The sequence below is a fragment of the Budorcas taxicolor genome, chromosome 25 (genome assembly GCF_023091745.1).
Source record: "Budorcas taxicolor isolate Tak-1 chromosome 25, Takin1.1, whole genome shotgun sequence".
Classification (NCBI taxonomy): Eukaryota; Metazoa; Chordata; class Mammalia; order Artiodactyla; family Bovidae; genus Budorcas; species Budorcas taxicolor.
The window spans coordinates 7,159,986-7,187,890 of record NC_068934.1 but is presented as its reverse complement, the minus strand read 5'-3'; the positions used below and the strand labels follow the sequence as shown (position 1 = coordinate 7,187,890).

General features: G+C 39.1%; 1 protein-coding gene across 1 annotated transcript in view; it reads right to left on the bottom strand.

Moving 5' to 3' along the window:
- The window catches only part of GRM5 (glutamate metabotropic receptor 5), a 616,792-nt gene extending 602,527 nt beyond the window's left edge, over positions 1–14,265 (bottom strand). Inside the window, exon 1 of the mRNA XM_052662217.1 lies at positions 13,605–14,265. Coding sequence (XP_052518177.1) covers positions 13,605–14,265 — 661 coding nt within the window. The remainder of the gene's footprint in view (positions 1–13,604) is intronic.
- Between the last annotated feature and the right edge of the window lie 13,640 nt (positions 14,266–27,905).

The window sequence follows — 27,905 nt, the reverse complement described above, 5'->3', positions numbered from 1 at the left end:
TAAGCAGAAGGCAAGTATACAACCATATTGTGTTAAACAAAACGATGGGACGCACTGCTTATTTCTTTTTATTTTTTTCTTCCAACAGAGATATCCATCCCTATTCACCTTAGTCATGTAAATATCCTGCTTCTGGGATCACGTATCTCACCGGTATTATTTGGTAAGGACTGGTAAGTGTAGATTGCTTTGAGGGAAAAAAATCTTTATATTCTCTATAATTTTCTAAATTATATACAGTTAATAAAGACATCTTTCAATCAATTTGCTTAATACATTAATCTCTTGCCAGACAGGTGCACTTTATGAGTTCCTGTTTACACATACCCTATTCTTTCTATAAGTGTACATTTTATCTTAGTATGAAATCAGGGTTTGGTATATATCTGAAAAAGTCACATGCTGACAAGTGTTTCCATCTTACCTTTTCATATTGTGTATGACAGAGTCTAGCTCATAGTACATTCCCAATAAATGTTTAATGAGCAAATTCATTCATTCATTATAGCATCACATGGACCTCCAGCTCTATGAAGTATGCTTTTCTATACTATATAGTTGTATTGAAATATATTGCACTTTGTCAAAATGTATAATACATTTTATGTAAAATATTCTCTCAAATCAAAAATTTTTCCTCCTGTTTTTAATTATTTTCATAATTTTGTGCAATTCAGTAAATGAAAGTAACTAGAAATTGCAAAATAATTTGGAATTATTTCATTATCAATAACAGTTTACTGCTATTGATTGCATATTAATATAAATTTATGTAATTAATATTGCCAGCCTGATTCATCACCATATGTTTTTAATAAAAACATAAAGTTTCAATATTAATTGTAAGAAAATTAATTATTGTTTATATTTGTTATTTCCTCTGTACAAAACCAAGAATTATTAATAATTATGCTCATCTATGAAACCAATACTTTGGCCACCTCATGCGAAGAGTTGACTCATTGGCAAAGACCCTGATGCTGGGAGGGATTGAGGGCAGGAGGAGAAGGGGACGACAGAGGATGAAATGGCTGGATAGCATCACCAACTTGATGGACATGAGTTTGGGTAGACTCCAGGAGTTGGTGATGGACAGGGAGGCCTGGGGTGCTGTGATTCATAGGGTTGCAAAGAGTCAGACAAGACTGAGCAACTGAACTGAACTGAACTGAAAAGAGATGAGGAGCAACAGTTAGAACTGGACATGGAACAACAGACTGGTTACAAATAGGAAAAGGAGTACATCAAGGCTGTATATTGTCACCCTGTTTATTTAAAATATGCAGAGTACATCATGAGGAACGCTGGGCTGGAGGAAGCACAAGCTGGAATTGAGATTGCCGGGAGAAATATCAATAACCTCAGATATGCAGATGACACCACCCTTATGGCAGAAAGTGAAGAAGAACTAAAGAGCCTCTTAATGAAAGTGAAAGAGGAAAGTGAAAAAGTTGGCTTTAAGCTCAACATTCAGAAAACTAAGATCATGGTATCAGGTCCCATCACTTCATGGCAAATAGATGGGAAAACAGTGGAAACAGTGGCTGACTTTATTTTTCTGGGCTCCAAAATCACTGCAGATAGTGACTGCAGCCATGAAATTAAAAGATGCTTACTTCTTGGAAGGAAAGTTATGACCAACCTAGACAGCATATTCAAAAGCAGAGACATTACTTTGCCAACAAAGGTCCATCTAGTCAAGGCTATGGTTTTTCCAGTGGTCATGTACGGATGTGAGAGTTGGACTATAAAGAAGGCTGAGTGCCAAGGAATTGATGCTTTTGAACTGTGGTGTTGGAGAAGACTCTTGAGAGTCCCTTGGACTGCAAGGAGATCCAACCAGTCCATCCTAAAGGAAATCAGTCCAGAGTATTCATTGGAAGGACTGATGCTGAAGCTGAAACTCCAATACTTTGGCCACCTAATGTGAAGAGTGACTCATTTGAAAAGACCCTGATGCTGGGAAAGATTGAAGGCAGGAGGAGAGGGTGACGACAGAGGATGAGATGGTTGGATGGCATCACCGACTCAATGGACATGGGTTTGGGTAAAGTCCAGGACTTGATGATAGACAGGGAGGCCTGGCGTGCTATAGTTCATGGGGTTGCAAAGAGTCGGACACGACTGAGCTGAACTGATAAGGGAGGAGAGTACTAACATGGGAACTGAAAACAATCAAATTAAATATGATCATAAATAAATAGCCAGATAACTTAACTTTTTCAGTGTCTTAATTAGTTTTTCTCTTTTCTCAATTTACTACAATAAAACCTATTATGAGCTCCATTTTTAATTTAAATTTTTTTCAAATTCCATAAAATTGAAATTAAACTAACATAATATTTCAATATGTCTTACTTTTATATTTCTCCAGCTTCTTTAAAGGGTATAAAGCCATCATACAGCAATGCAAGAATACAGCTTTCCTTACTATTAATGGCCCTCTACTCTCTTCAAGGAGAATCAAAGATTGAATTCTGAACCAAAATCTGGTGAAAAGCTGATACAAAACTTCTAAAGAAAGTTACACAACCAACAAAAAAGGAAACATGATGAAAGAATTGCCAAAGATACAAATTTTTAGTTTTTAGAGTCCTTGAGAAAAGGAACATAGACACACCCTTTTTGCTCTGCTTATTTGCTATCTATTTCTCATTGTAGCTATGGCTAAGACTGACTTTCAAACAATATTAGTAATAATGTACTAATAATAGCATAAACATTTGTATTTTGATACCACTTCACAGATTATAAAAAGCAAGTAAATTTGTGATAACACATTAAATAATTGATAAATAAGTTATTACTGTCATTGTTATATCTGAGCTTTAATGATGTGTAAGACAGCATCTCTTTTGTTTATAAACTAGAATAGCTATTAAATATAATCTACTTATTATTATTAAATATTTATTATTAATTTATTTTATTTATTATTATATTATTATAACTTATATTGACTAAGGTTTATAGTATATTTACATCAGATTATAGTATATATTTATATTCTACATTTATATTATGACATAATTAATATTAACTTATATTAATATAACTTATTTATTGTTATTATTTATTATTAGATATAGTCTGTTTTATTTCCTGAAGTCCATATCCTTTCAGCTTTTATATTCTGAAGTTATATCCTTTCAGCTTTAAACTCAGGCCTATGGCATGCCTCAATGTGCTACAGCTTAGCTTTCATTAGCAAAGTTGCAGTTACTGACGAGTGAAGGTGATGGAGCAAGTCCAATTTGAAATTTATAAAGAAGTTATGGAACCATTGTGCTATTTTTTACTATAAAAGATACTCATGTTCTTTATAAAAGTGACAGTTCAGAAGTGCTTACAATACAGCATCAACTTTCCGCCTTTAATCTCATGTTTATCTATCCTGATTCCCTCCTGGCCCCCCCACCTGCACCCACACACACTGGAGACAATGGTGTAAGCAGTCTAGCAAGGACTCCTCAGACCTTGTTCATTATACTACACCACAATGCATCTCAGCTACTGGAGGAGAGGTTGTGGGATCCAGTCACAGTTGTTCCAAAGCACAAAAGAACCCTATGTCATAATACATGATTACAGACCCAACTTCCAAAAGGAAACTCAGGAAGAATCTAAAACTCACTATATTTACTGTTCACTTTCCTGGCTAATTTTCCATCTCATCCAATAATCAATTTTAACCAACCAAAGCCAAACTGAAACATTATCGATGCATTTTTCTTCATGCCCAAGATAAGGCAAGGCAAGTTCCTGGCAGGCAAATTTAGAACGCACTTATTGAGTACTTGCTTTGTGCCAAACATTAACTGCTTTATGTTTACTTTTCAAAACAGTCTTATGGGGCAGGAATTATGATCTCAGTTTAATAATGAGGAAACTAAATAACTTACTTGTCCAAAATCCCTCCAACTAGCAAGAATATTAATCAGGACTTTCATTCAAACCTGCCTGTGTTCATACTACTACTTAGAGTGATCTAAAAGGTCAAGAAATGTAAATTCTTGAGATGCCTTTGGAACACACTGGATTTAAGGTTATGACTCCACTACAGCTTGATATTTCATGGAACAACTTTTATTTCTAAAAGCACTCTCTCATGTTTTAGCTAACATTTTTTTTTTTTTTTTTTTTTAGTAATGGTATATGGCCTGATCTTCACATTCTAAAGAGACCTTAAATTTGGACCTTACTATATTATTAAATGAAATCAAACATCTAATCATTGGAAACTCAGAGAAAACTGAAAGAAGACTGTCACTGTATATGTTTAAAAGCTGTGTCTTATTACACATCTTATCTCAGGGTACATCGTGATTCTATATAACCAAGGGATCACCTTATAAACAGTATAAATGCTTCACATTGTATTTTATGTGTTTATGTGTGTGTGTATGAGGGAGTTACACATGTCAATGTGTTTTGTGTAAACTTTTAATACCAAAATTATATAATACCTTTTGACATTTATTTCTTATTATATTGGACCAAAATATTAAAAAAATAAAATGTTCATTGGGTTTCCCTGATGGCTCAGGTGGTAAAGAATCCACCTGCAACGTGGGATACCTGGGTTCGATCCCTGGGTTGGGAAGCTCCCCTGGAGACCCGCTCCAGTATGCTTGCTTGGAGCATTCCATGGACTGTATGGTCCATGGGGTCACAAAGAGTCGGGCATGACTGAGCGACTGTCACTTTCAAGTGTACTTTGGTCTCTAATAAAAACTATACTGGAAACTTGCCTGTAAAATCCTCAACTAGTGTCCTTGACATTGTCCAATATTGATGCTTATGTCATTTATCACTAACCATATATGACATTTTTATTTTGCTCAAAGTTTCTACCATTTCCCACCCTGGATACTTTGGAATTCTTGCTTGTTTCTAATAAGGCTTAAACCCACCTATCCAGGAGAGACAAATCAAATGACATTGTCACAGAAGAATAAACATCTGTATGTGAATTGCATTTCTCTAAAAGAGAAAAGCAGAATTAGTTGCTTGTAAGCTTTTTTTTTTTTTCAGTAGTAAGACATAGAAAGGAAAACACTGTAAATAGTAACCATATACACATATGGCTATATGCAACTAAAGATAAAAATTTACAAAGCAGTATTTACTCTATCATGTAATATATTGATATTTATATTCTACTCTATACTAACTGCTGGTCTCAAGCAACTAAGTTGGTTTTACAACGAATTCATGCCCATGATGTATTTTTGGGGGGAAAAAATAAACACTGACTAGATATTTTTCTCTTTTTAAAAACCCTTTCTGAATATGTAAAAAATGATGCATAAAAAGCATCACTGGGGCATGATCTCTGGTTTAAAAGTCCCCTAAGATGAACACATCTATTACATCTCTTGCCAAAATACATCCTCAATTCAACATTTGGTTAAATTGAGAAGTCTCTCTGGAGTATCTGCAAATGTGCCAAGATAACGTTTTATAACTCCTAGTTCTGATGAATTCCAAAGAAGTTTTTCATACATAAGGCTACAACATTTAACAATATGTCTTCCTGTGCTGAAAAAATTTGTACCATACGGCTTCCTCCCGTAATTGGCATCTGAAGGACGGGCTGTGGCGTCTGCAATGGAGATGAGAATAGAAACCACCAGGTACAGCCTGTACTTCTCATCAGATGCACACAAAGGTCCTCTATGAGGGCAACTTGTTGTCACATGCCTCCTTCTTAATTCATTTTCTTTTTACTATAATTAAATCCTTCCATGGGAACAAGGAAAGGTGCTACTTTCGAAGCCAGATACAAAGACACAGGAAATATGCTCACAGGATTTTCTCAAAAGGGGATGAACAGTGTCTTGTTTCCTATGAAGGGAAGAGACTCATAGATGTGTATTCTACTTTTCCTTGAAGCCACATCTATCCCAATATGCAGGGAGGGAGACTGGGCTTAATTAAAAAGAGTTGTGTGTTAAGTCACTCAGTTGTGTCTGACTCTGCAACACCATGGACAGTAGCTCACCAGATTCCTCTGTCCATGGAATCCTCCAGGCAAGTATACTGGAGTGGGTAGCCTTTCCCTTCTCTAGGGGATCTTCCCAACCCAGGGATCAAACCCAGACTGGCTGCACTGCAGGCAGATTCTTTATTATCTGACATACCAAAGAGTTGGCCTTGGGTCCAAATCCTTGCCCTGTCACTAAGTAGTTGGAGTATTATGGGAAAAATCAATTTCTCTTTCCATACCTATTCTCTAATCTAAAAACACAAAACAAAACAAAAATGGTAATTTTATCAGACTATGTGATGGGATAAATGAATCAACTAGAAAATTAATGATACAATATAGTATAAATGACCAGGCTTTAACTCATAGAATAACAGAATCTCAATTAAACAACATTTGGTTGTCAAGAAAGGGAGTTGTCAAAAAGGACAAATAATCCAACTTCCTCATCACTCAACTGAGGTTTATGTTCATTTTTCCAGAGCCCATCCATGAAGTTATTTATTCCAGTCTTGTACACAGGACTTAACAAGAACTCACCCACTACCTCTTAGAGACATAATTCTTTCATTGAATGTGAAAACAAAATTTTGGACAGGAATCTTGAGTTGTGAGACTCAATTCTGTTAATGATCATGTAAAATAAGGCCAAATTATTTGTCCTTACTGTTTGTTTCCTCAAATGTAAGATAAGGGGTTATTAAATGCTTGTCTAAGATGCTTAGACATTGTATAACATTGCATAAAGTTAAACATTGTATAAAGTCAACAGTAGTGTTTCTGTCTGAATTAATATCATGACTATCTGAGATTGATCTCAAATCTCAACACTATACAACTCCTGAAAGAAGCAAAATGAAACCCCCTTAAAAAGTACACAGTAGGGCCCATGCTGTTTCTCATCTTTCCAAACTAAATTGTCTTCATAGAGGCACAGTTAGTGTCACCAAGTCCAAGCTTACCCTGCTTGCCATGTGATAGCCCAACAAATCCGAGGGACAAGACGTTGCAGCAAGGAGCATGACTTTATTCGGAAAGCCGGATGACCAAGAAGACGGCAGACTAACTTCTCAAAATAACCACTTGTTGGGGCCTCGATGCCAGGTTCATTATGGATCAGAAATGGTGGGGGTGAGGAAACAAAGTAGAAAGATCTTTTCTTGTGTGTATTTCCTCGAATGGCAAGCCTCGGGCAGGCAGATGTGCTAGTTTCACTTCCTCACCACCATTTCACAGGCACTATGAAATAGAGTATCCCCTGCCACATCAATGAACAGGGAAGCCACAGCTGTCCGTGCTTCTGGCCCCACAAAGTGAAGGTCTGAGCCACGTCAGCGAGTGGCAGATGAGGGCCTCCTTTCTCACACAAGGAACTTAAGAAAGTCACAGTCCTTCACAGGTGGTCAGTGAGCTAAACAAACATACTTCAGTTTAAGGGTCAGGGAGGGGGCAGGACTCCCTGAGGCAGGGCATCATGTATGCTGCAAGAACAAAAGCAGCAAAACACAAGCATTAAAGTCACAGAAACAGATGGAATGTGGAGTCAAAATTAACCCTTCCCAGTTCCAGCAGTAGAAAAGATGTGATGGGAAATGATTGTTTCCACTTCCCAGAAGTTGCTAAGCACAGACTATATGAATCACATTGAAGGTCTTTCAACCAAAGCTTGATTGTTGTCGAATTTTTAACTAATTGTTGGAAGAACCATATCATCACCTGAAAGTTAGCCTGCAGACAATGCTTTAAGGATGTCACATTACCAGTACAACTTACTGGCACACTGTCTCCCCTAGAGCATCATTCAGATGTTTCCTTTTGTTTTGTTTGGCTAAAACAAATTAGCATTCCTTTATCATTAGGTGGAAGTAACTAATTCAAGAACCAGCATAAACAAAAAGCGGAGTTGGGTGTGAACAGGATTTTACAATTAATCAAGGGAGGCATTTTTGTCACCTCATTTTTATACAGAGGCAAAACTGTGAAAAATCACAAGTGCTTGCTATTTGTCCACATGCTATATGTTCATTAATAGTGTGCTGGATACTATTTTAACGCAAATACATTCATTCACCAAGTAGTCTTTGAGCATCTATTATATGCTAGGCACTCTGACAGGGGCTGCTAATGTACAGTAGAGTTTCAACTAAAGTCAGCAAAACCGGGAAGTGTGAAAATGCTGTAAGTCAACCATAGAGTACAATATGCATGCTTTGTGCATAAAAGCCAATTGATAATTACTTTTCTCAATGAAACTGAGCTATATCAAAGGGAAGCATATAATAATGGAATATATGCATGTGTCTGATTATTTAAAGCATTTGTACTTTAAGGAAACTATCAAATCTCTAGCTTTGAACCAGATGTATGGGTGAGGCATTTAAATATTCTTTCTTGCCCATGGCATTTATTCCATTGAAAGCTCAAGAATATTAATGCATATTAATATATGTATTTTGATTTTGATTTTGAAGTTTAAACATTGTAATAGTATCCTATTCGGCAGTAAGGTTCAAGTTTAAAGTCACTGGAATGAAAATACTTATCCTGGAAAACATCTTGAAGGCATCTATTATTGTACAATAAGTTAACTTATATACAGAGTACATCATGCGAAATACCAGGCTGGATGACTCACAAACTGAAATTAAGATTGCTGGGAGAAATATCAATAACCTCAGATAAGCAGATGACACCACCCTAATAGCAGAAAGTGAAGAGGAACTAAAGAGCCTCTTGACAAAGGTGAAAGAGGAGAGTGAAACACCTGGCTTAAAACTCAACACTCAAAAAACCAAGATCATGACATCTGGTCCCATCACTTCATGGCAAATAGATGGGGGGAAAGTGGAAACAGTGACAGACTTTATTTTCTTGGGCTCCAAAAATCACTGTGGATGGTGACTGCAGCTACAAAAACTAAAAGAAGCTTGGTCCTTGAAAGAAAAGTTATGACAAACCTGGACAGCACATTGAAAAGCAGAAATATCACTTTGTCAACAAAAGTTTGTATAGTCAAAGCTATGGTTTTTCCAGCAGTCATTTACAGATGTGAGAGTTGGACTATAAAGAAAGGTAAGCAGAAAAATCGATGCTTTCAAACTGTGGTGTTGGAGAAGACTCTTGAAATTCCCTTCGACTGCAAGGAGATCCAACCAGTCAATCCTAAAGGAAATCAACCCTGAATATTCGTTGGAAGGACTGATGCTAAAGCTTCTATACTTTGGCCACCTGATGCAAAGAGCCGACTCATTTGAAAAGACTCTGATGCTAGGAAAGACTGAGGGCAAGAGGAGAAGGGGACAACAGAGGAAAAGATGATTAGATAGCATCACCAGTCAATGGACATGAATTTGAGCAAGGTTCAGAAGATAGTGAAGGACAGGGAAGCCTGGCGTGCTACAGTTCATAGGGTTTCAAAGAGCTGGACATGATTCAGCGACTGAACAACAAATAAAGAATTTGTGGTTAGGTAGGTAATGTTTCGGAGAAGGCAATGGCAACCCACTCCAGTACTCTTGCCTGGAAAATCCCATGGACGGAGGAGCCTGGTGGGCTGCCGTCTATGGGGTCGCACAGAGTCGGACACGACTGAAGTGACTTAACAGCAACGGCAGCAGGTAATGTTTATAGTTTTGGTTAGGATCTACTAGGTGATTGAAATTGACTGTGGGTCAGGAGAGCAATTGTGTTAGTATTGACTGAGTGCTCTCACAAAGCTGAGGTCAAGTGATCTAAGGTGGCTTCATCTGGACAACTGAGCAGCTCTCATCCTTTACATGCTGAAGACAGGGTTCTAAGACAGACAGACCAGGAAGAAAGGACTCATTTCCACCAAGTTCTTTTGACCAAAGCAAATGAGAGTGGAAGGGAACTTCAAGTCGCAAAGCAAAGAAGTCATTAGTGGAAGTCATCAGAGCCAAAGCAATTGACCTGCCGCACTTCCACATAGGCAAGCCCCCTCACTCTGTCAATGGACACATGACCAAGGTTTCCAAATGTATGGTAGCAAAGGGCCCTTTAAACTTTCTTAGAGCAGAGACAGTGGCCATTAGACTGACTTCTTTACCAGGAATACAATTTTCTTCCTCTTAGTCACTGCACATTCCTTTCCTCCACACAGCTGAAGCGCCAGAGTGGTCTGTCTTTAAAAATATTTTTTTTTCATGCATTTAATCTCTTTGCCTTCAAGGCCTAGTCAGTATTTCTGCATCATATAACAAGCCATAGTAAATACACAGTCCCGTAATGTACAAATGGAGAAGGAAATGTCAACCCACTCCAGTAGGCTTGCCTGGAGAATCCCACGGACAGGGGAGCCTGATGGGTTATGGCCCATGGGGTTGCAGAGGCGGACACGACTGAAGCAACTTAGCACAACCTACAAAAACCATAAATCAATGAAATGCAAGTGTAGGAGATTAACCTTGAAGCTGAAATCCAAGTCTCCTTGTGCTCTCCTCCGAAATTCAGCAATACCACATGCATTCTCCAAGGAAGATCTTGAGACAGCCACCAAGAGGACCGAGTGACAAAGTACTGCCACATTTAAGAATAAAGTGAACAGGCAACATGGGGGGACAAAAGATGTTTTCGAAAATAAGACATCTGTTTACAGACCTCAATGTCTTGTGTATAAAAGCATTTGGAAATTTCCATACTCTACAAGAAGGAGGAGTATCTACTGAGTGAAAGAAGATAATTATTCGGACATGGGAATAAGTTTGAGATACTGGGGTAGGGTGACCTACTGCTAGAGAGAACTGCCCTAAACCAGCCAAAAAAAAGGCTCAAGTAAGACCTGGCATTGTCATTTCATGAAAATCCCCCAGGGGCTTCCTGAAGGGCCAGGCAACAGAAAGCCAGGCATCCCTTTGAGGACTTCCAGGGTACCCAACAGAGTTGTATTTTGTTATACTCAAGCACTTTTCTGACCCTGGAGGTAAGTTTTACTTCATAAAACTTCCTACCATACTGCCCCTATGCTAATACATTTTTTTATACAGAACCCCATGTAACTTCACTAGCCACTTACTTGCTGAGGAGCCAAGCAATATAAATACCTCTTGATTAACCACATAAAATAACAAACCAAAGAACATTTCTTCCGATCTTTAATGTTTGTATCCCAGTGGTATATTCCAAATATTTTGTCCAAATTTGTCAACAAAATTTACATCGGCCTATTTTTGAAAAAATAATTAAATTTGCCTAAATTTGGCAATCAAACTTTTATTCCCTTTTTTGCCCACAAAGAGAATATTTTCTGTTAATTATTAAGTTGCAATAGGTAGCCTATGCTTTAACACACAACTTCAAATGTTTGCATATAGATATTACATAAGAAAAGAAGGTCTTCCCTTCCACTCTATTCCTTAACTCCTTAGAATCCCTCATCAGAAGAACTGTTATCAGTTCTGCTCTTCTCTTGAGAACAAGTCTATGAAAGTTCAATCAAATGGCTTTTATAAACTCGATTTTATACAAATAACACACCATTTACATACAAGTATGCTGTGGTTTTTTCATTTAAAACGATTGTGGAGATCATTATGATCTCATTATCTATAAAGTGCTTCATTTAATAGCCATGTAATAATATATTATGTAGACATATTATAATTTATTATATCATTCACTACCGGTGTACACTTAGGTTAAAAAAAAAAAAGTTAAATTAGTAAGAATCAATGATGACTAGTTTCTGTTTGAATACAATCTTGGATTAGTACCTCTTACAGACCGACCAACTCTTCCGAAGCTAGACGGAAGATACTGTCTCATCTTATATTTTCTCATGTCCTTTATTGAAAACCCACGCCTTCTTAATTTTCACCAATTGTCGGTATTCATCCAGTTAAAATTTCACTATCAAATTAATTTTCTTCTCTAAGATTTCCACCCTGGCCTCTATCACCATGGAGCAGGATATGATTTTTTCCTACTTCAATTCACTTTAGAAACATTTGTAACTCTGGTCATCTTGAATTATGGTTATGCAAGTATTAGCACATGTTCCACCTCCTTTGCTAGACTGCATGCCCACTGAGGGCGGTAATGCATGAAACATACTGCCATCCTTCACAGAGTATTAGTATGTTATTTGCATATTGGGACTTAATAAATATGTGCTGCATAAATATATCCTCTGGGTGTATTTCTATTGGATTCTACTAAATTCTAACAGGGTACTGAGTTAGAAATTTGTAGCTATAAGCCCCCCTTCTGCCTTTGAAGTTGCTATCATGTATTTACTGGATGAATTATTTAAATTATTGAAACATTTGTATTTTAAAATAGAAACAAAAAATCTGGATTATCTGTATCACTGCTTGTTGTGATAATCAAATGAATTAGTGTTTTTGTAAGAAAAATCTCAGCATTATGGAAAAAAGTTTCAAAGATCTCCTAGTCCAATCACCTATCCATTGTGCAAAACTTCTATACATTAACATCTCTGTAAGTAATCCATAAAGTTATGTATGCAAATTTCCAGAGGCATAGAAGTCTTAATCCACTGTAGAAACTTATCATTTTATGTTTGTGTGACTTGAATATTATTGAGTGGCCACACAGTGCAATCCATATTATGCCTCTTGAAAAGGAATGAAAGGTTTGCTAAATCTAACTGGTGATTGGCTCCCAACCTAAGAAGTAGTCTTATTCTGGCCATTTCATTAATTTCCTAATAACTTAATCTCACATTTTACAAGACAAGAGTGTTTGGAACATACCGACAGTGTTATTGCAGAATTTTAAAATGTAACAAAGCATTGTGCATCTTCTTTGGTATACCACAGCGTTTAGCATAGGCAGCATGCTTTCTTAGAAAGAGTGTTGCATAAGGAGCAAACCTCACAATTTGGGTGTCTTAACCTCTGTAGGTCCAGTCAAACCTATCGTTCAAACAGTCTTGGCTGAGAATTAATAAATCATACAAAAGAACTTTAAAAGCACTATCAACAATAAATAAGGCTAATATTATCTGGTATAAGACCTCAGTCATATTCTCCTCCCTCACAATGCTTTCAGCATAAAGCAGCAATAAATTCCAAAGCCAACTAACATTAAATTATTAAAACCTACACTTCCAGAGAACGTCTCGTACAAGGATAGAACTAACTCATACACATCTCCATTTCAGATTTAACCAGACACACTACTGAAAGATAGCTGTTAGAGTAAACTGTTTGGTCATTTCCTCTTACAACATACCTGGGCCAGATTTGGCTGCCTTGAGGCCTGATGTGTACTTAAGGGTACCTCCCTCTAACACAGAGCCTCTCAGAGGGCACTCAGAGCAACTGCTGAAAATGTCAGGAGTTCAGTGAAGATCTAGAACTTAAAAGTCCCTAGCATCATTATAGAAGCCGTACAAATAATGTAATAGTAAGCCAAAACAAACAAACGAAAAGTATGCATTTTGCCAACTGATGGCCGGGTATCCAGTCGCCTTAGCTTAGATCTGTATTGCTCTAGACATCTGCTATCCTGTCCCTTCTTACACCAGTATAACTGAGACACTCAAAGAATCTCAGTTGATTAGGACCGTTTCAGCCCTCTGAACCTTTCGATGTTGACTGGAGGGCACGAGACACACTCGGCGTGACACACTCACCTTCGGTGTGCACCGCCGACACGTAGGTCCAGTTGTACCTCTTCACAATGTCCACCATGGCGCGTGCCTGCTGGGCGTCGGAAGGCACGACCCTCATGAAGTACTTGAACAGAGTTTTGTCGCTCAGATCCATGCTTGTGGCCGAGTAGGCGATTTGAGGTATGTTGAAAAGCTGGAGCAGGTTCTGGACCTGAATGGCCACCGAACTGGAGCCAGGCCCGATGACCCCCACGATGGGCTTCTTGGAGCGGAAGGACGACGAAGAGCCGTCCACGCAGCGCACCAGGCCTTCCTCTTCCTCCGAAGAAATGAGCGAGTCCCTTATGAACTCGATGCTCTGCTCCAGGGCCACGGCCGAGTGCCAGCAGGAGTCCCGGATCTCGCAGCCCAGGGTGATGTTGGGCAGGAGCGTGGGGTCCGAGTTGATCCTCTCCAGGGTGTGCAGCATGGCCTCCACCCGCTGGATGCCGTACTGCTCCCGCACCGCCCCGCACTTGCGCTCGTGAACCTTGTCCACCGTGGGCTGGTGGTGGACCGAAAACAGAGCCCCGATGATGATGTCGCCCGGCATGTGCGCCACCACCCTCCGCTCGCTGGACTGTGCGCTCCCACGGACATTTTCTTTCAAAAGCAGGACTGACAGGATCAACAGAAGGACCATTTTAGGGAAGGAGTTCAAGCTAATAAAGACAGCATGGTGGGGAAAATTTAGGAGGGTTCTCACAGATGGAATGCAACGATATCCGATGGTGAGTGGCAACCCAAAAAGTCAGCCAGTACTTTAGATGCGCTCGCTAAAGGACCGTCATGTCTCCAGGGACCACGTGGTTAGACGCATCCATGATCATGATCTTCAACACCTGGAAAAGTAAACAGAAAGGGGATTTAACAACAGAAGTATAGCCAGTTTGGGAACTTCTGTTTATGGTAGCAGAGAAAGAGAGTGCTTATGGTGTAACTTGAAAAAAAGAATCCCAAAAGCTTTTTCTTGTCTCCTTTGTGATTTTGTGATTCAATAAAAGCAGCTTGCTAAGCATCTTGATCCTACTTTGCTTAGGTTATTTTTTGTTTGTTTGTTTGCATGGAATAAGTTGCTCAGTTGTGCTCAACTCTCTGTGACTCCATGGACTGTAGCCTGCCAGGCTCTTGTGTCCATGGAATTCTCCAAGCAAGAATACTGGAGTGGGTTGCCATTTCCTTCTCCAGGGGATCTGCCTGACCCAAGTATCAAACCTGGGTCACCTGCATTACAAGCAAGTTCTTTACCATTTGAGCCACCAGAGAAGCCCTATATGGAGTACACAAAACCAAAAATTATGTGCGGGAGGTCAACCTGTATTATCACACAGAGATGAGGGAAAGTGTCCTAAAATAAGAAGTATGTCATGAACAAAAATCTCCAAAAAAAAAAAAAATCCCCAAATGTTAAATACTGGTGATATCCAATAAAAATGATGGGGTTTTTTGCTTGTTTTAGAAATGTTCTTTGTTTCCTTCCAAATTTCCAGCATTGAACATGTATTGAGTATGCAATTTAAAAAAAAGTTACTTCAAAAAAAGCCTACATCCTCCCTTTCAAATGCAATATAAAGCAAGTTGAATAATCTTCCCAACAAGTAAGTATTAAGTTTAGTTTCCATATAATACAGAAAATAACAAATGAGGCCAGATTGATATTGCACATTAAATAAACTGTAGGATAGAAGAGGTGTGGAAGATTTATAAAGTAAAGCAACCCCAAGTACATAGGCATAGTGAAATGGGTACTAATTTTTGCAGAAAATAATATTCAAATTCCAGTTCTGCTACTAAGAGCTGTTACTAAATTGTTTTAACCTCTCAGCACCAGAATTTCGTCATCTGAAAAATGGGGATAACATGAGCTAGGCTGCCCTTATAGGAATTAATATAAGATACCAGCTATGCAAATGTTTTGTATATTGAAAAGGGCTATATACATTCAAGAGATGATTTTTTTCTGTTATTAAATTTCCAAGGGCATTTGGTGGCTAGGTGATGAGGACAGAAAATTCTCTGGCAATCCACTCAGTTCTCCAGAGTCTGCAAAGTAATTACAAAGTCCTGTAATAAAATTGACAGTAATCAGTCCTTTACTCCTGATTCAGGAAAAATTTCCACATCATGAAGACTCAAAGGGCTGGAAGGAAGAGTACATAGAACAACACGTCCACGTAGAAACTGAAGACAGCTATGAATACAGTCATCTAATTCAGTTTAAACTTCTGGGAAGAGGAAAAAATTGTCCCAGGTTGCCTACAGCAAATTCTAGCATGATTTGTAAAAAAAGAACGGACAGATTGGTGATTTGGTTTATTTAAAGGGTTGTTTAAGAGACTTATTTTGTAAAATATCTACTTTTCCAGCCAAGGATCTCAAATTGTTTTAAAGTGACTAACTCCCTAATCATCACCTTTCAAAGACAGGTGATGTTGCTTCAGGAATTTATGTAATTATGATGCTTCTTCAAGAATACTAATGGTTTTCAAAACTCATCAGATCTGCAAAAATTCTAGTCCAGACACAAAATGAATATAACCTGAATCACATTTCTAATCACTCCCACCTTCATTTTCACCATTTCCTTCCACTGGCTCCTATGGCAACAGAGAAAGGCTTCCTCTATATATTGCCAAACACACACACACACACACACACACACACACACACACACACACACCCCTGTCATCAAAATAGCTAGATGTTCCAGAACTAGATTTTTAGCAATATTTAAGGGGAAAATCAGCTTTGGTATGGAAGTGGGCACTGTAAGCAAGGGGGTAAGGAAGCAAAGACATTTTGTCATTGGGAAATTATCTGAATATTCTCAAGCTTTCCCTTCACTATACTTAGCAAAGACTTGGGGACCAATGCTTATTCTCATGATCATGTGAATTCTACTGCAGACAGAAAAAAATCTGAAGTAAAAGCGATCACAATCTCTCATTAAATCCAGAATGTTGGTGAGCAAATCTAGTGAGGAAACAGGGCTCATTTTTATTATGTAAGAACATCAAAGTGAAGTGAGGCTAGAAGCAGCGCATTAAACTAATGAATTTAAAATACCAGTCTCATGTACTTAGTTACTTCCAGCAAGCCCCATGTACTGAGAATATATATGTATGTGTGTATGTGTGTGTATATATATATAATGTAAAATTTTCTCATGATAGGCTAAATTATTTAACTCATTCAATGAATATCTATTAACTATGGAGTGGGAGAGACTAATGTAACAAAGAAGTGCAGTTAAGTACACTGATTATTACCCTTATTATCTTTCATCAAGCACTCATCATACACCAGGCATTTATTCATTAACTCATTGAACATATATTTATGTCCCATGCTATGACTCTTTCCTGGGAATCAAATATTCAAGAGAGAACAGGGTATACATGCTTACCACACTCGTGGAGATTACAGGTGAGTACACTAAAACCTGACTTTAGCTGGAACCTGATGGATGCAAACAATCAAATGAAGAATGAAACTAAGTCAGTCATGTGAAAAGTGTGGCTAGAACATAAAGCATGAGTGCAACTGTGGTACAAAATGAGACTGGAAAGATAAGAAAGGGCCAGACCATGTAGAGTCTGGTAGGCCCTTGAAAGGAACTTGGATCGTAAGTGCGACAGAAAGCCATTGAGGAGGTATAAACAAATGACTGGCACAATAAAGCCTTAGAAAAGACTGCCGGAGCTAGCTGCTCATTGTTCTGGATAGTGGACTTGATAAGGAGACTCAGTACTCTAGGTAAGAGATGATAATGACTTGGCTGTGACTGGTGACAATGGATATGGAGAGAAGTGGACACAATCAGCTATCTTAAGCAAGTAGAATCAACTGGACTTGCTGATGGATTGGATCTGGGTAAGGTAGATGGGAATTAGGGTCTACTTCTGGGTTTTGAGTCTATAAAACTGGCATATTTGGGATACTATTGAGATAGGATCGGCTGGAAGAGAAACAGATGAAAGCAAAGGAAAACAATGATTTTTCTTTTGAACGTGTTAATTTTGAGATGCTTTGGAAGCACCCAAGTATAGCTGTCGAAGAAGAAAGATATATAAGGCTGGAGCGAGAGAAGCATTTTAGGTTACAGATGTAAATTGAGGGTCACCAATATATAAATCTTTTGGAACGAGTAATATTACCTGAAGAGCAAGTATGCAAGTGAAAGTGAAGTCGCTCAGTCATATCCTACTTTTTGCGACCCCATGGACGGAGATAGCCTACCAGGCTCCTCCGTCCATGGGGTTTTCCAGGTACAAGTACTGCAGCGGGTTGCCATTTTCTTCTCCAGGGGATCTTCGCAACCCAGGGATCGAACCCCGGTCTCCCGCATTATAAGCAGACGCTTTCCCGTCTGAGCCACCAGGGAAGACCAAGTATAAACAAAGAAAAAGTGTGGCTGGAAAGTAAGTCCCACAGAGAGGCAGGGTTGTGGTAAAGCAGGCAGCTCAGGAAGTAAGCAGAAAAAGTGAGAACATATGACGTCAGAAAAGACAAGCGAGTTTCCTGAGCACTTTATAAGGGCAGACACTAGAAGGCTCTCTTTCTCGCATTCCCACAGATTATATGCTATGTGCACTGTATATCCAGGTCTGTATGTGGGTATGCCTTTGTATGTGTTGTGTGTATATCAAAAATCCTTATTACAACCCAGAGATGTAGGTATTATTTTATTATCTCTATTTTCCTAATGACATAATGGGTTTTGGTAACTTAAAAACAAGCCAATCACTTAAAGAGCGGTGGAGCTAGAATTCATGTCCACACCTAGTAACTCTATAATATACTCGCTGTATCATCCCTGCTCACATTACGGACCCTTCTTTCAAAAGAGGTTATTTTCAAAATCCATGAGAAATGAGAGAGGCCACTCAACATAGTTTGAACTTCCAGGGGACATAGGCTCTAACAAGAGTTTGCTTAAAAACTAGAGAGTGATGCATCAGCACATAGAAGGTACAGAAGTGTATGACTATCTCGCACAAATGTATTTTTATTGTCCTGGCATCGACTACTAGATTGTGACCTGCCAGATGATAAATCAATGATTGCCCCATCATCTGCCTTGAATACACACGGGGACTGTATGTTACTGACACTAGCTATCAACCTCAGATACCTGGAAAGTATTGGGTTGGCAAAACGTTTGTTCAGGTTCTTCTGTTACATCTTATGGAAAAATCCAAACAAACTTTTTGGCCCATGAAATATCCTTTGAAATAAATTATGACTTAGAAATTTGACAGAACTGTGCTATGACTCAGTATATTATATAGTTAGGCAACAAGTCATCCCATGTGCTTCCAAACTACAAGAAATTAATAGAGCATAAATTCCAAATAGATCAGTAGAATATATCCTAACTCTGACAGCATCACTCATTTGTCAAGTACGTCTTTATTAAGTAACTATTCTGTAATAACCACTCTTTTAGTTGCGGAGGATTCAATCGTAGACAAAGAAGACACAAATTCACACCCTCACTGGATCCTGTAACCCAAGGTGTTTTGTCAAACAAGGTAGGGATGTAAAATAGTGTCTGCTACACAGTAATGAAGATTACAGAGAAACAGTAATGCAGGGAAAGAAGGCAGAAAGGGTCAAGAGATATGAAAAAGAAAATTTTTTAATGCAGCCAAAGAAGTTTAAACTGCAAAATTTGTGAAAGAGAATGAGTCATGCAAATATCGAGGGAACAAAAATTCCAGGTTAAAAAAAGTAAAGGCAAAGTCCCTGAGGCAGGTTTTACTTAGTGTGCTGAGAGACAGCAAGAAGGCCAGCGTGACTGAAGTGAAGTAAAACTGGGGAGAGAGGCAGAAGGGATGTCTGAGAGCCAGCGTGACGGCCAAAGCCTTTTTGGACTTTAAAAGACGTTGGCTTTAAATCTGTGTGAGAGTGACTTTCTGGAAGCATTTTAAGCAGAGGAGGGACAGACAATGACCAACTGTTCAAGGAGTTTTTGACAGAGGAGGGACACAGATGACCAACTCTTCAACAAGAATATGCGCACAGAGGCAGGACCAAGGAAGCACTAGGGAAACTGCTGCAGTAACTCAGGTGGGAGAGAGGACAGTGGCTTGGCTTAGGGAGCTGGTAGTACAGGTGGTTGAGAACCGATAGGATTCTGAATCTATCTCGACCATAGAGTGGAAGTGTTTGCTCTCAGATCTGACTGGGGCTACAAAGGAAAGAAAAGAATCAATGAGGACACTAAGGATTCAGGTTGATCAAACAAAAGATGGTGTCATGTTGACAGAAAACTGTAGAAGAACAGATTTGGGTGGAGATAACCAGAATTCAGTTTTTTAATACATCAATTTGAAATGCATGTGACTCTTTGTGACCCCGTGGACTGTAGCCCACCAGGTTCCTCTGTCCATGAGATTCTCCAGGCAAGAATGCTGGAGTGGGTTGCCAATTCCTCCTCCAAAGGATCTTATCTACCTAGGGATCAAGCCCACATCTTTTCATCTACCTGAACAGGCAGGCAGGTTCTTTACCATCAGCACCACCTTAATACTTGGTATAAATTCAAAAAGAGATATTTAATAAGCATCTGATATTGAAATTCTACAGAGAGGTCTTCATAGGAGATATAAATGGAAGGGGCATTGGTATGACTTTTTTTTTTTTTGGACACCATGAAAATGGATGAAATTACCTAGGACTTAGAGAAAGGAAACTATTTCTGAGACTAAGCCCCCAAGGCATTCCAATGTTTAAACTCCAGAAGACCCAGACACAAGGAGAAACCAGTAAAAGAAACTGAAAAAAAAAAAAAAAAAGAATAGAAAGTTATCTTGTAAAGTGTATGTGTGGAGGGTAGGGAGGGAAGATGAAATGTGAACTACACACGTATTAAGAAAAATTAAAAAACAGATATGGCTGTGTTTTTGCAAGAAATATGAGTGTGGGTGTATGCACACGTGGTCTGGAAACGTTGCTGTTCAGTCGCTAAGTTGTGTCCAATTCTTTGCGACCCCATGAACTGCAGCATGCCAAGCTTCCCTGACCTTTACTATCTCCCAGAGTTTGCCCAAACTCATGCCCATTGAGTCAGGGATACGATCCAACCATCTTGTTCTCTATGGGCCCCTTCTCCTCCTATCTCCAATCTTTCCCATTATCAGGGTCTTTTCCAATGAGTCAGCTCCTCACATCATGTGGTCAAAGTATTGTAGCTTCAGCATCAGTCCTTCCACTCAATACTCAGGGTTGATTTCCTTTAGTATTGACTGGTTTGATCTCCCTGCAGTTTGAACTGATATAATGGGATGTCCACTGGGTGGTGGGAATATGCATAATTTTTAATTTCTTCTTTGCTTTTTACCTGCGTTTTGTAATTTTCTGAATTTCTGCTATCAAGACTACTCATTATTTGCAGTATTTTTAAGTGTTGGACTGAGCGATCTACTTTCCAAATTTCTGTCCCAGTCTGCCTTGTGCCCTGGTCTCTCCTAAAACTGCCCCCCAGTTGGGTGTCTGCTGAAAGTGAAAGTCACTCAGTTGTTTCCGACTCTGTGATCCCATGGACTACGCAGTCCATGGAATTCTCCAGGCCAGAATACTAGAGTGGGTAGCCTGTCCCTTCTCCAGAGGATCTTCCCAATTCAAGAATTGAACCAGGGTCTCCTGCATTGCAGGTGGATTCTTTACCAGCTGAGCTATGAGGGAAGCCCAGGGTGTCTGCTATTCAAGTTAAAGTTTTTTTCTCTTCTGGGTGTATATCCCTTTGCCCCAGTGGTTCTGTTCACACTGGTACTTAGCCCTGTTATGCTCTTGTTTCATGGCCTTTAAGGCAGAGTTTTTTAAGAGCATCGGCTTGAAGTCAAGCAAACCCAGGTTTGAATCCTGGCACTGGCGTGGGCTGGTTGTGCGCCCTTGATCACTTAGTCTCTCTGAGCCTAACTGGAATGAGAACAGTACCTACCTCAAAGAGTTTTAATGAGGATAGAATGAAGTAATATTTTTAAATAGTCTCTTTATAAAATCTCCCCAGTTCCCTCACCTTGCAGGATATACTCTATTCTCTCCATTCGAGAGGCATTTTCATCCATACTTTTTCATATGATTTATTAAGCTGCTAATAGTATAGCTATTTATGGGCTTGAATCACAATAAACTGTGGAAAACTCTGAAAGAGATGGGAATACCAGACCACCTGACCTGCCTCATGAGAAATCTATATGCAGGTCAGGAAGCAACAGTTAGAACTGGACATGGAACAACAGACTGGTTACAAATAGGGAAAGGAGTCTGTCAAGGCTGTACATTGTCACCCTGCTTATTTAACTTATATGCAGAGTACATCATGAGAAATGCTGGGCTGGAAGAAACACAAGCTGGAATCAAGATTGCCAGGAGAGATATCAATAACCTCAGATATACAGATGACACCACCCTTATGGCAGAAAGTGAAGAGGAACTAAAAAGCCTCTTGATGAAGTGAAAGAGGAGAGTGAAAAAGTTGGCTTAAAGCTCAACATTCAGAAAACTAAGATCATGGCATCTGGTCCCATAACTTCATGGGAAATAGTTGGGGAAACAGCAGAAACAGCGTCAGACTTTATTTTGGGGGGCTCCAAAATCACTGCAGATGGTGATTGCAGCCATGAAATTTAAAGGTGTTTACTCCTTGGAAGGAAAGTTATGACCAACCTAGATAGCATATTCAAAAGCAGAGACATTACTTTGCCAACAAAGGTCCATCTAGTGAAGGCTATGGTTTTTCCAGTGGTCATGTATGGATGTGAGAGTTGGACTGTAAAGAAAGCTGAGCGCCAAAGAATTGATGCTTTTGAACTTTGGTGTTGGAGAAGACTCTTGAGAGTCCCTTCGACTGCAAGGAGATCCAACCAGTCCATCCTAAAGGAGATCAGTCCTGGGTGTTCATTGGAAGGACTGATGTTGAAGCTGAAACTCCAATACTTTGGCCACCTGATGAGAAGAGCTGACTCATTGGAAAAGACCCTGATTCTGGGAGGGACTGGGGGCAAGAGGAGAAGGGGACAACAGAGGAAGAGATGGTTGGATGGCATCACCAACTCAATGGACATGAGTTTGAATAAACTCCAGGAGTTAGTGATGGATGGGGAGGCCTGGCTTGCTGCAATTCATGGAGTCGCAAAGAATCGGACATGACTGAGTGACTGAACTGAACTAGTGGCTCAGATGGGAAAGAATCTGCCTGCAATGTAGGAGACCCAGGTTCGATCCCTGGGTTGGGAAGATCCCCTAGAGAATGGAATGGCTACCTACTCCTGCATTCTTGCCTGGAGAATCCCATGGACAGAGGAGCCTGGTGGGCTACAGTCCAAGGGGTCACAAAGAGTTGGACACAACTGAGTGACTAAACCACAACACTATCACTATTTATATACAAGTTTTGTCTTCAGACAGACTTCCAACCCTTTAAAGAGTAAATTTGTGCCATACACAACACCTGATACAATCCTTACACAAAATGTATATTCAGTAAATTTTGCTGAACGAACGAATAAAGGGAACTGCCTCCACCAGGTGCTTTGGTCAGCTACTTGACTGAGATTTAAACCCGTGCCCCCATCCCACTATGGAAAATTATAAAACAGATCATGAAAATCCTCTTGTCAAATAGGTCCAGGCAACAGAGAACATCAAAAAGAGAAGTATAGACTAACTGAAGTAGGAGGGAGAAACCTCTTGTGCTCCACGTGGCTTCTCAATATATGAAGAAAAACGGCAACACCGAACTAGGAAGAGTCTTATATAGTTTAATTGAGACTCATGAAGAATAATGCTTTTTAGCAGAACTAGGACTCAGTTCAGCTGCTCAGTTGTGTCCAACTCTTTGCGACCCCATGCACTGCAGTGCACCAGGCCTACCTATCCATCACCAACTCCCAGAGCTTACTCAAACTCATGTCCATTGACTGGGACTAGAATCCAGCAAAATATCATCTCAAAACTGATATTTAATCACATCCTGAAACTTGGTTCTGCTTTTCTATAATTCTCTAAGCATATAATCTTTAACACACAGACTTTTTTTATTTAAATGGAATTTAATAATTAGTATGAAATCTACAATGCAATATATTTTATTCTTCTCTATATAATGTATTATAAATATCTTTTGAGATTAGTTCATTTTGAAGATGGGGATAATGATAAGATTATAATTCACAACAGCTTACTATGTTCTAGGCACTGTGCTTAGCATTTCATATGAAATGTCATTTAACTATCATTAAAAAAACTGCAAGATAGATCATTTTATGCATATTTTCACTTGACATATCTAGGACTCAGAGAGAGGAAGGTTTGGCTATGATTCCAAGGCAAGTGAATAACAGAGTTGAGATTCACACTTCGAACTATTTCTTTCAAACAGCTGCATCATATTCAATTATATGAATGTATAGAAATTTAATTATTCCCTATTTTTGAATATTTAGATTCCTCATAGATTTTACTACTATCATAAACAGTGTTGCACTTTAATTACTTTTCAGTGTATTTCTGTAGGACAAATGCATGATGTTGCTGGCATAAATCTTTTCATGTTTTACAGTCTATGAACTTAGACTGTAAAGGCGGCAGTAACTTCATTCTCAGTCCTTTCTCCTTAAGCTTATTAATTCTTTGTACCACACAGTGTTCTTTCCATAAGAACCTGCTCTCTCTTGCTTCTATACAAGTTCATGAGTGAGGCCCTTTCTCCCTAGCTATTGCATCAGGAGGTCCACTCATTCATTTAGCAAGGATCTTATAGGGAAAAAAAGGATAGTAAAATCGTATTATTTTATTTTCAGCATATAGAGCCTTTTCCCTTTTAATCCCATTTTAAACAAAACAAAATTACCACTCAGAAGGTCTGATTATTGCCATTTCATATATCAGAACAGAATCCCCAAGACAACAAATTATTGCTTTAAATTATAACTCTGATGTGGCAGGGTTAGCTATATATTTTTAAATTCATATATATGTGAATATATATTCTATATATATTTTCTTGCTATAGACAATGGGAAGAAATTCATTATCACAGTAATTTTAAAAGTTTTCAAAATATTATAGACCTGTGATCTAATAATATGCAGTACTTTATAATTCAATCAAAAGTAGTAAATGATAAGAGTTTACATAAATACTATAACTTACATGATATTTTGGTTCTGGGTTCTATTTTCAGAAGCACTGCTGCTACTGCTGCTAAGTCACTTCAGTCATGTCTGACTTTGTGTGACCCCAGAGATGGCAGCCCGCTAGGCTCCCCCGTCCCTGGGATTCTCCAGGCAAGAACACTGGAGTGAGTTGCCATTTCCTTCTCCAACGCATGAAAGTGAAAAGTGAAAGTGAAGTCACGTCCGACTCTTAGCGACCTCATGGACTACAGCTTACCAGGTTCCTCTGTCCATGGGATTTTCCAGGCAACAGTACTGGAGTGGGGTGCCATTGCCTTCTCCTCAGAAGCACTAGACTGCTTTATTCAATATTCTAGGTTCATACCATAATAAAATCAATCACTACCCCATTATAGAAAATAGACATATATTTAACATGCATCAAAGTACTGTGCCTCAGGGAACCATACGGCATCATATTGTATCCTAAGTGAAGATGGAGAAGAAACTATTGGTGGATAGAATTTAGCATAAATGGCAACTTACATAGTAATCAGATTCACAGTAGCATTGTCTTATTCTCAACAATTTTCTCAGATGCTGACCATCTTTCTGGCACAGATGTCTCTTATATAACTTAATCCCCACACAAGCAAATCACACAGCTCAAGACATCAGCACTAAAATGATTCCTTCTGCCTGAGCAACAGCCTTCTCACAGATAGGGGTGTCAATGCTGCATATGTCATGGATGCCTCGGATACATTTTCCTGAAAACAAGTGCATCCCATAGATAAGAGACACTCGGGTATAACGATACCGAGAGCATCGTAGTCTGGGGAAAGCTCCATTGTCGTAACTATCTCAAGCACACATCTGTGACCTTGTAAATAGGAAAGTCCAGCAGCCCCTCCATCTATCCCAGGACGAAAAATATGCCATATTTAAACTGAAATCCCCGTAAAGCAAAAAGGGGCCATAAAATAACACTGTGCAAAAGTGAAGTCTGTAATTTTACGCATTAATTAAAAGATGCTGGCAGTAGAATAAAGCTCACTAAATCATCTTAAATCATTACACAACTGGTTTAGTAGTCCATGAAGACCTAAAACAGCCTTTTACAGCAAAGCAATAAAAATGATGTGATCGACGGTTAACTAGTCTCAATTTAATTATCAAGCAGGGATTCTAAACTTCTTCCCATTTTGCAGCCTTCAGCTGCTTTCTTGTTATTTACGGCACACCTCGAAAGACTGTAAAGCATTACTGTGCATATTATATTACCTAGCATCAGGTGCTTGAAAATGTGGTTTTGCGTTTCTAACTCAATCTCTAGTTACTTATTAATAGCTAATATTTATTGAGTGCCTACTTTGTGCTAAATAATATATAAGCATAATTTAATGTAAGTCTCACAATGACTTTGTGGGGTAGGTATGATTACTACCTACATTAAATCTGTCTTGAAATTGAGGTTTAGAGGTGAAGAGTCTTGCCAGAGGTCTCACACATATAGTGAATGGCAGAGTCAGGACATAAATTCAATTCTCTCTGGCTCCCAAGCCCACACTCAACATAATCAGATGCTACTGCTTCCCATCTGACCAAATGGGATGGTTAGTTAAACCTTACGCGTTGGCTACAAAACATTTTGGAAATTCACCTTTCCACCAAAGTCTTATGTAATGTGAATCAGCTACATTCAGAAGCCATACAAACAAACCTAATAAATATAGCTAACTCTGTTTCATAGAATCATTTAGATTGGGGTTTCTTGACCTTACACCTGTTGCCATTGTGGACTAGGTAATTTTGGAGATTTGGGCAGGCCGCCATCCTATGCATTGCAGGATGTTTAGAGCATCCCTGTGATCTGCAGATACCAACAGCACACACCTCCTCATCCTTGTGATGAATAAAAATGTCTCTAGACGCTGTCAAATGTTCCTTGCAGGTCAAAGCCATTCCCAATAGAAAACTGCTGATTCACTTGAAACTCATCCTGTCAAGGTCTACATAATCATCAAAAACAGAAGACAAGTAAGAGCCATTGGGATGCGTCGCTCCTGCAAAGCCTTTTCCTGAAATGTTCTAATAATGCTAAGGAGAGCAGTTTGGAATAGACTTGCCTTTCTCCCTGTTTACACTGTAACTTGTTTCTGGCTGCATTTCTTGTTTTGAAGCTTGGAATGTCAATTTGAAAAATACACAGTAAACTGTCAAAGATGATATTGGTGGTGGTGGTTTAGTCACTCAGTCATATCCAATTCTTACGACCCCATGGACTGTAGCCCCCCAGGCTCCTCTGTCCGTGGGATTCTCCAGGCAAGAGTACAGGAGTGGGTTGCCATTTTCTTCTCCAGGGGATCTTCCTGATCCAGGGATCGATCCCATGTATCCTGCACTGGCAGGTGGATTCTTTACCACTGAGTCACCAGAGAAGCCTACTTGTGTAATTAATTCGCCATAATCACTCGGTGAGGCTCATAGTGTTACAACCTATTCCTCATTTCAAAATTGAGGAAGAGAGGCAGAGCAATGCTAAGTGACTTGCCCAAGGTCACATAGCTAATAGGCCACAAGGCTGGGGTTCAAACTCAAGCAATCTTGTGCACGGGTCTGTACTCCCAATTGTATCACAAGTCACTGGAAACCACAATGAAATCATTCCATGGTGTTTAGCCACATCACAGATTAAAGTTACCTAATGGCTCAGCAGTACAGAATCTACCTGCCAATGCAGGAGACCCAAGTTCGATCCCTGGGTCAGGAGGATCCCTGGAGAAGGAAATGGCAGTCCACTCCAGTATTCTTGCCTGGGAAATCCCATGGACAGAGGAGCCTGGGGGGCTACAGTCCAAGGGGTCTCAGAGTCGGACACGACTTAGCAACTAAACAACAAAAACAATATAATGGGAAAAGGATAAGTCTGAGTTCCAAACAAATCAGATTTATGTGTATAAGTGTGTGTGTGTGTGTGTGGGTGTGGGTGTGTGGAAAGAGAGTTATGTATGCAGTTATGTGTATAAAATTATATATACATATAATTTTATTTTTTCCACTTCTCTGCTACATGACAATGGAAGGGAAAAAACCCTCAGTTTTAACGACAGAAAAACCACTGGCTTGTATGATTGTTATATGTTTTAACTAACATATT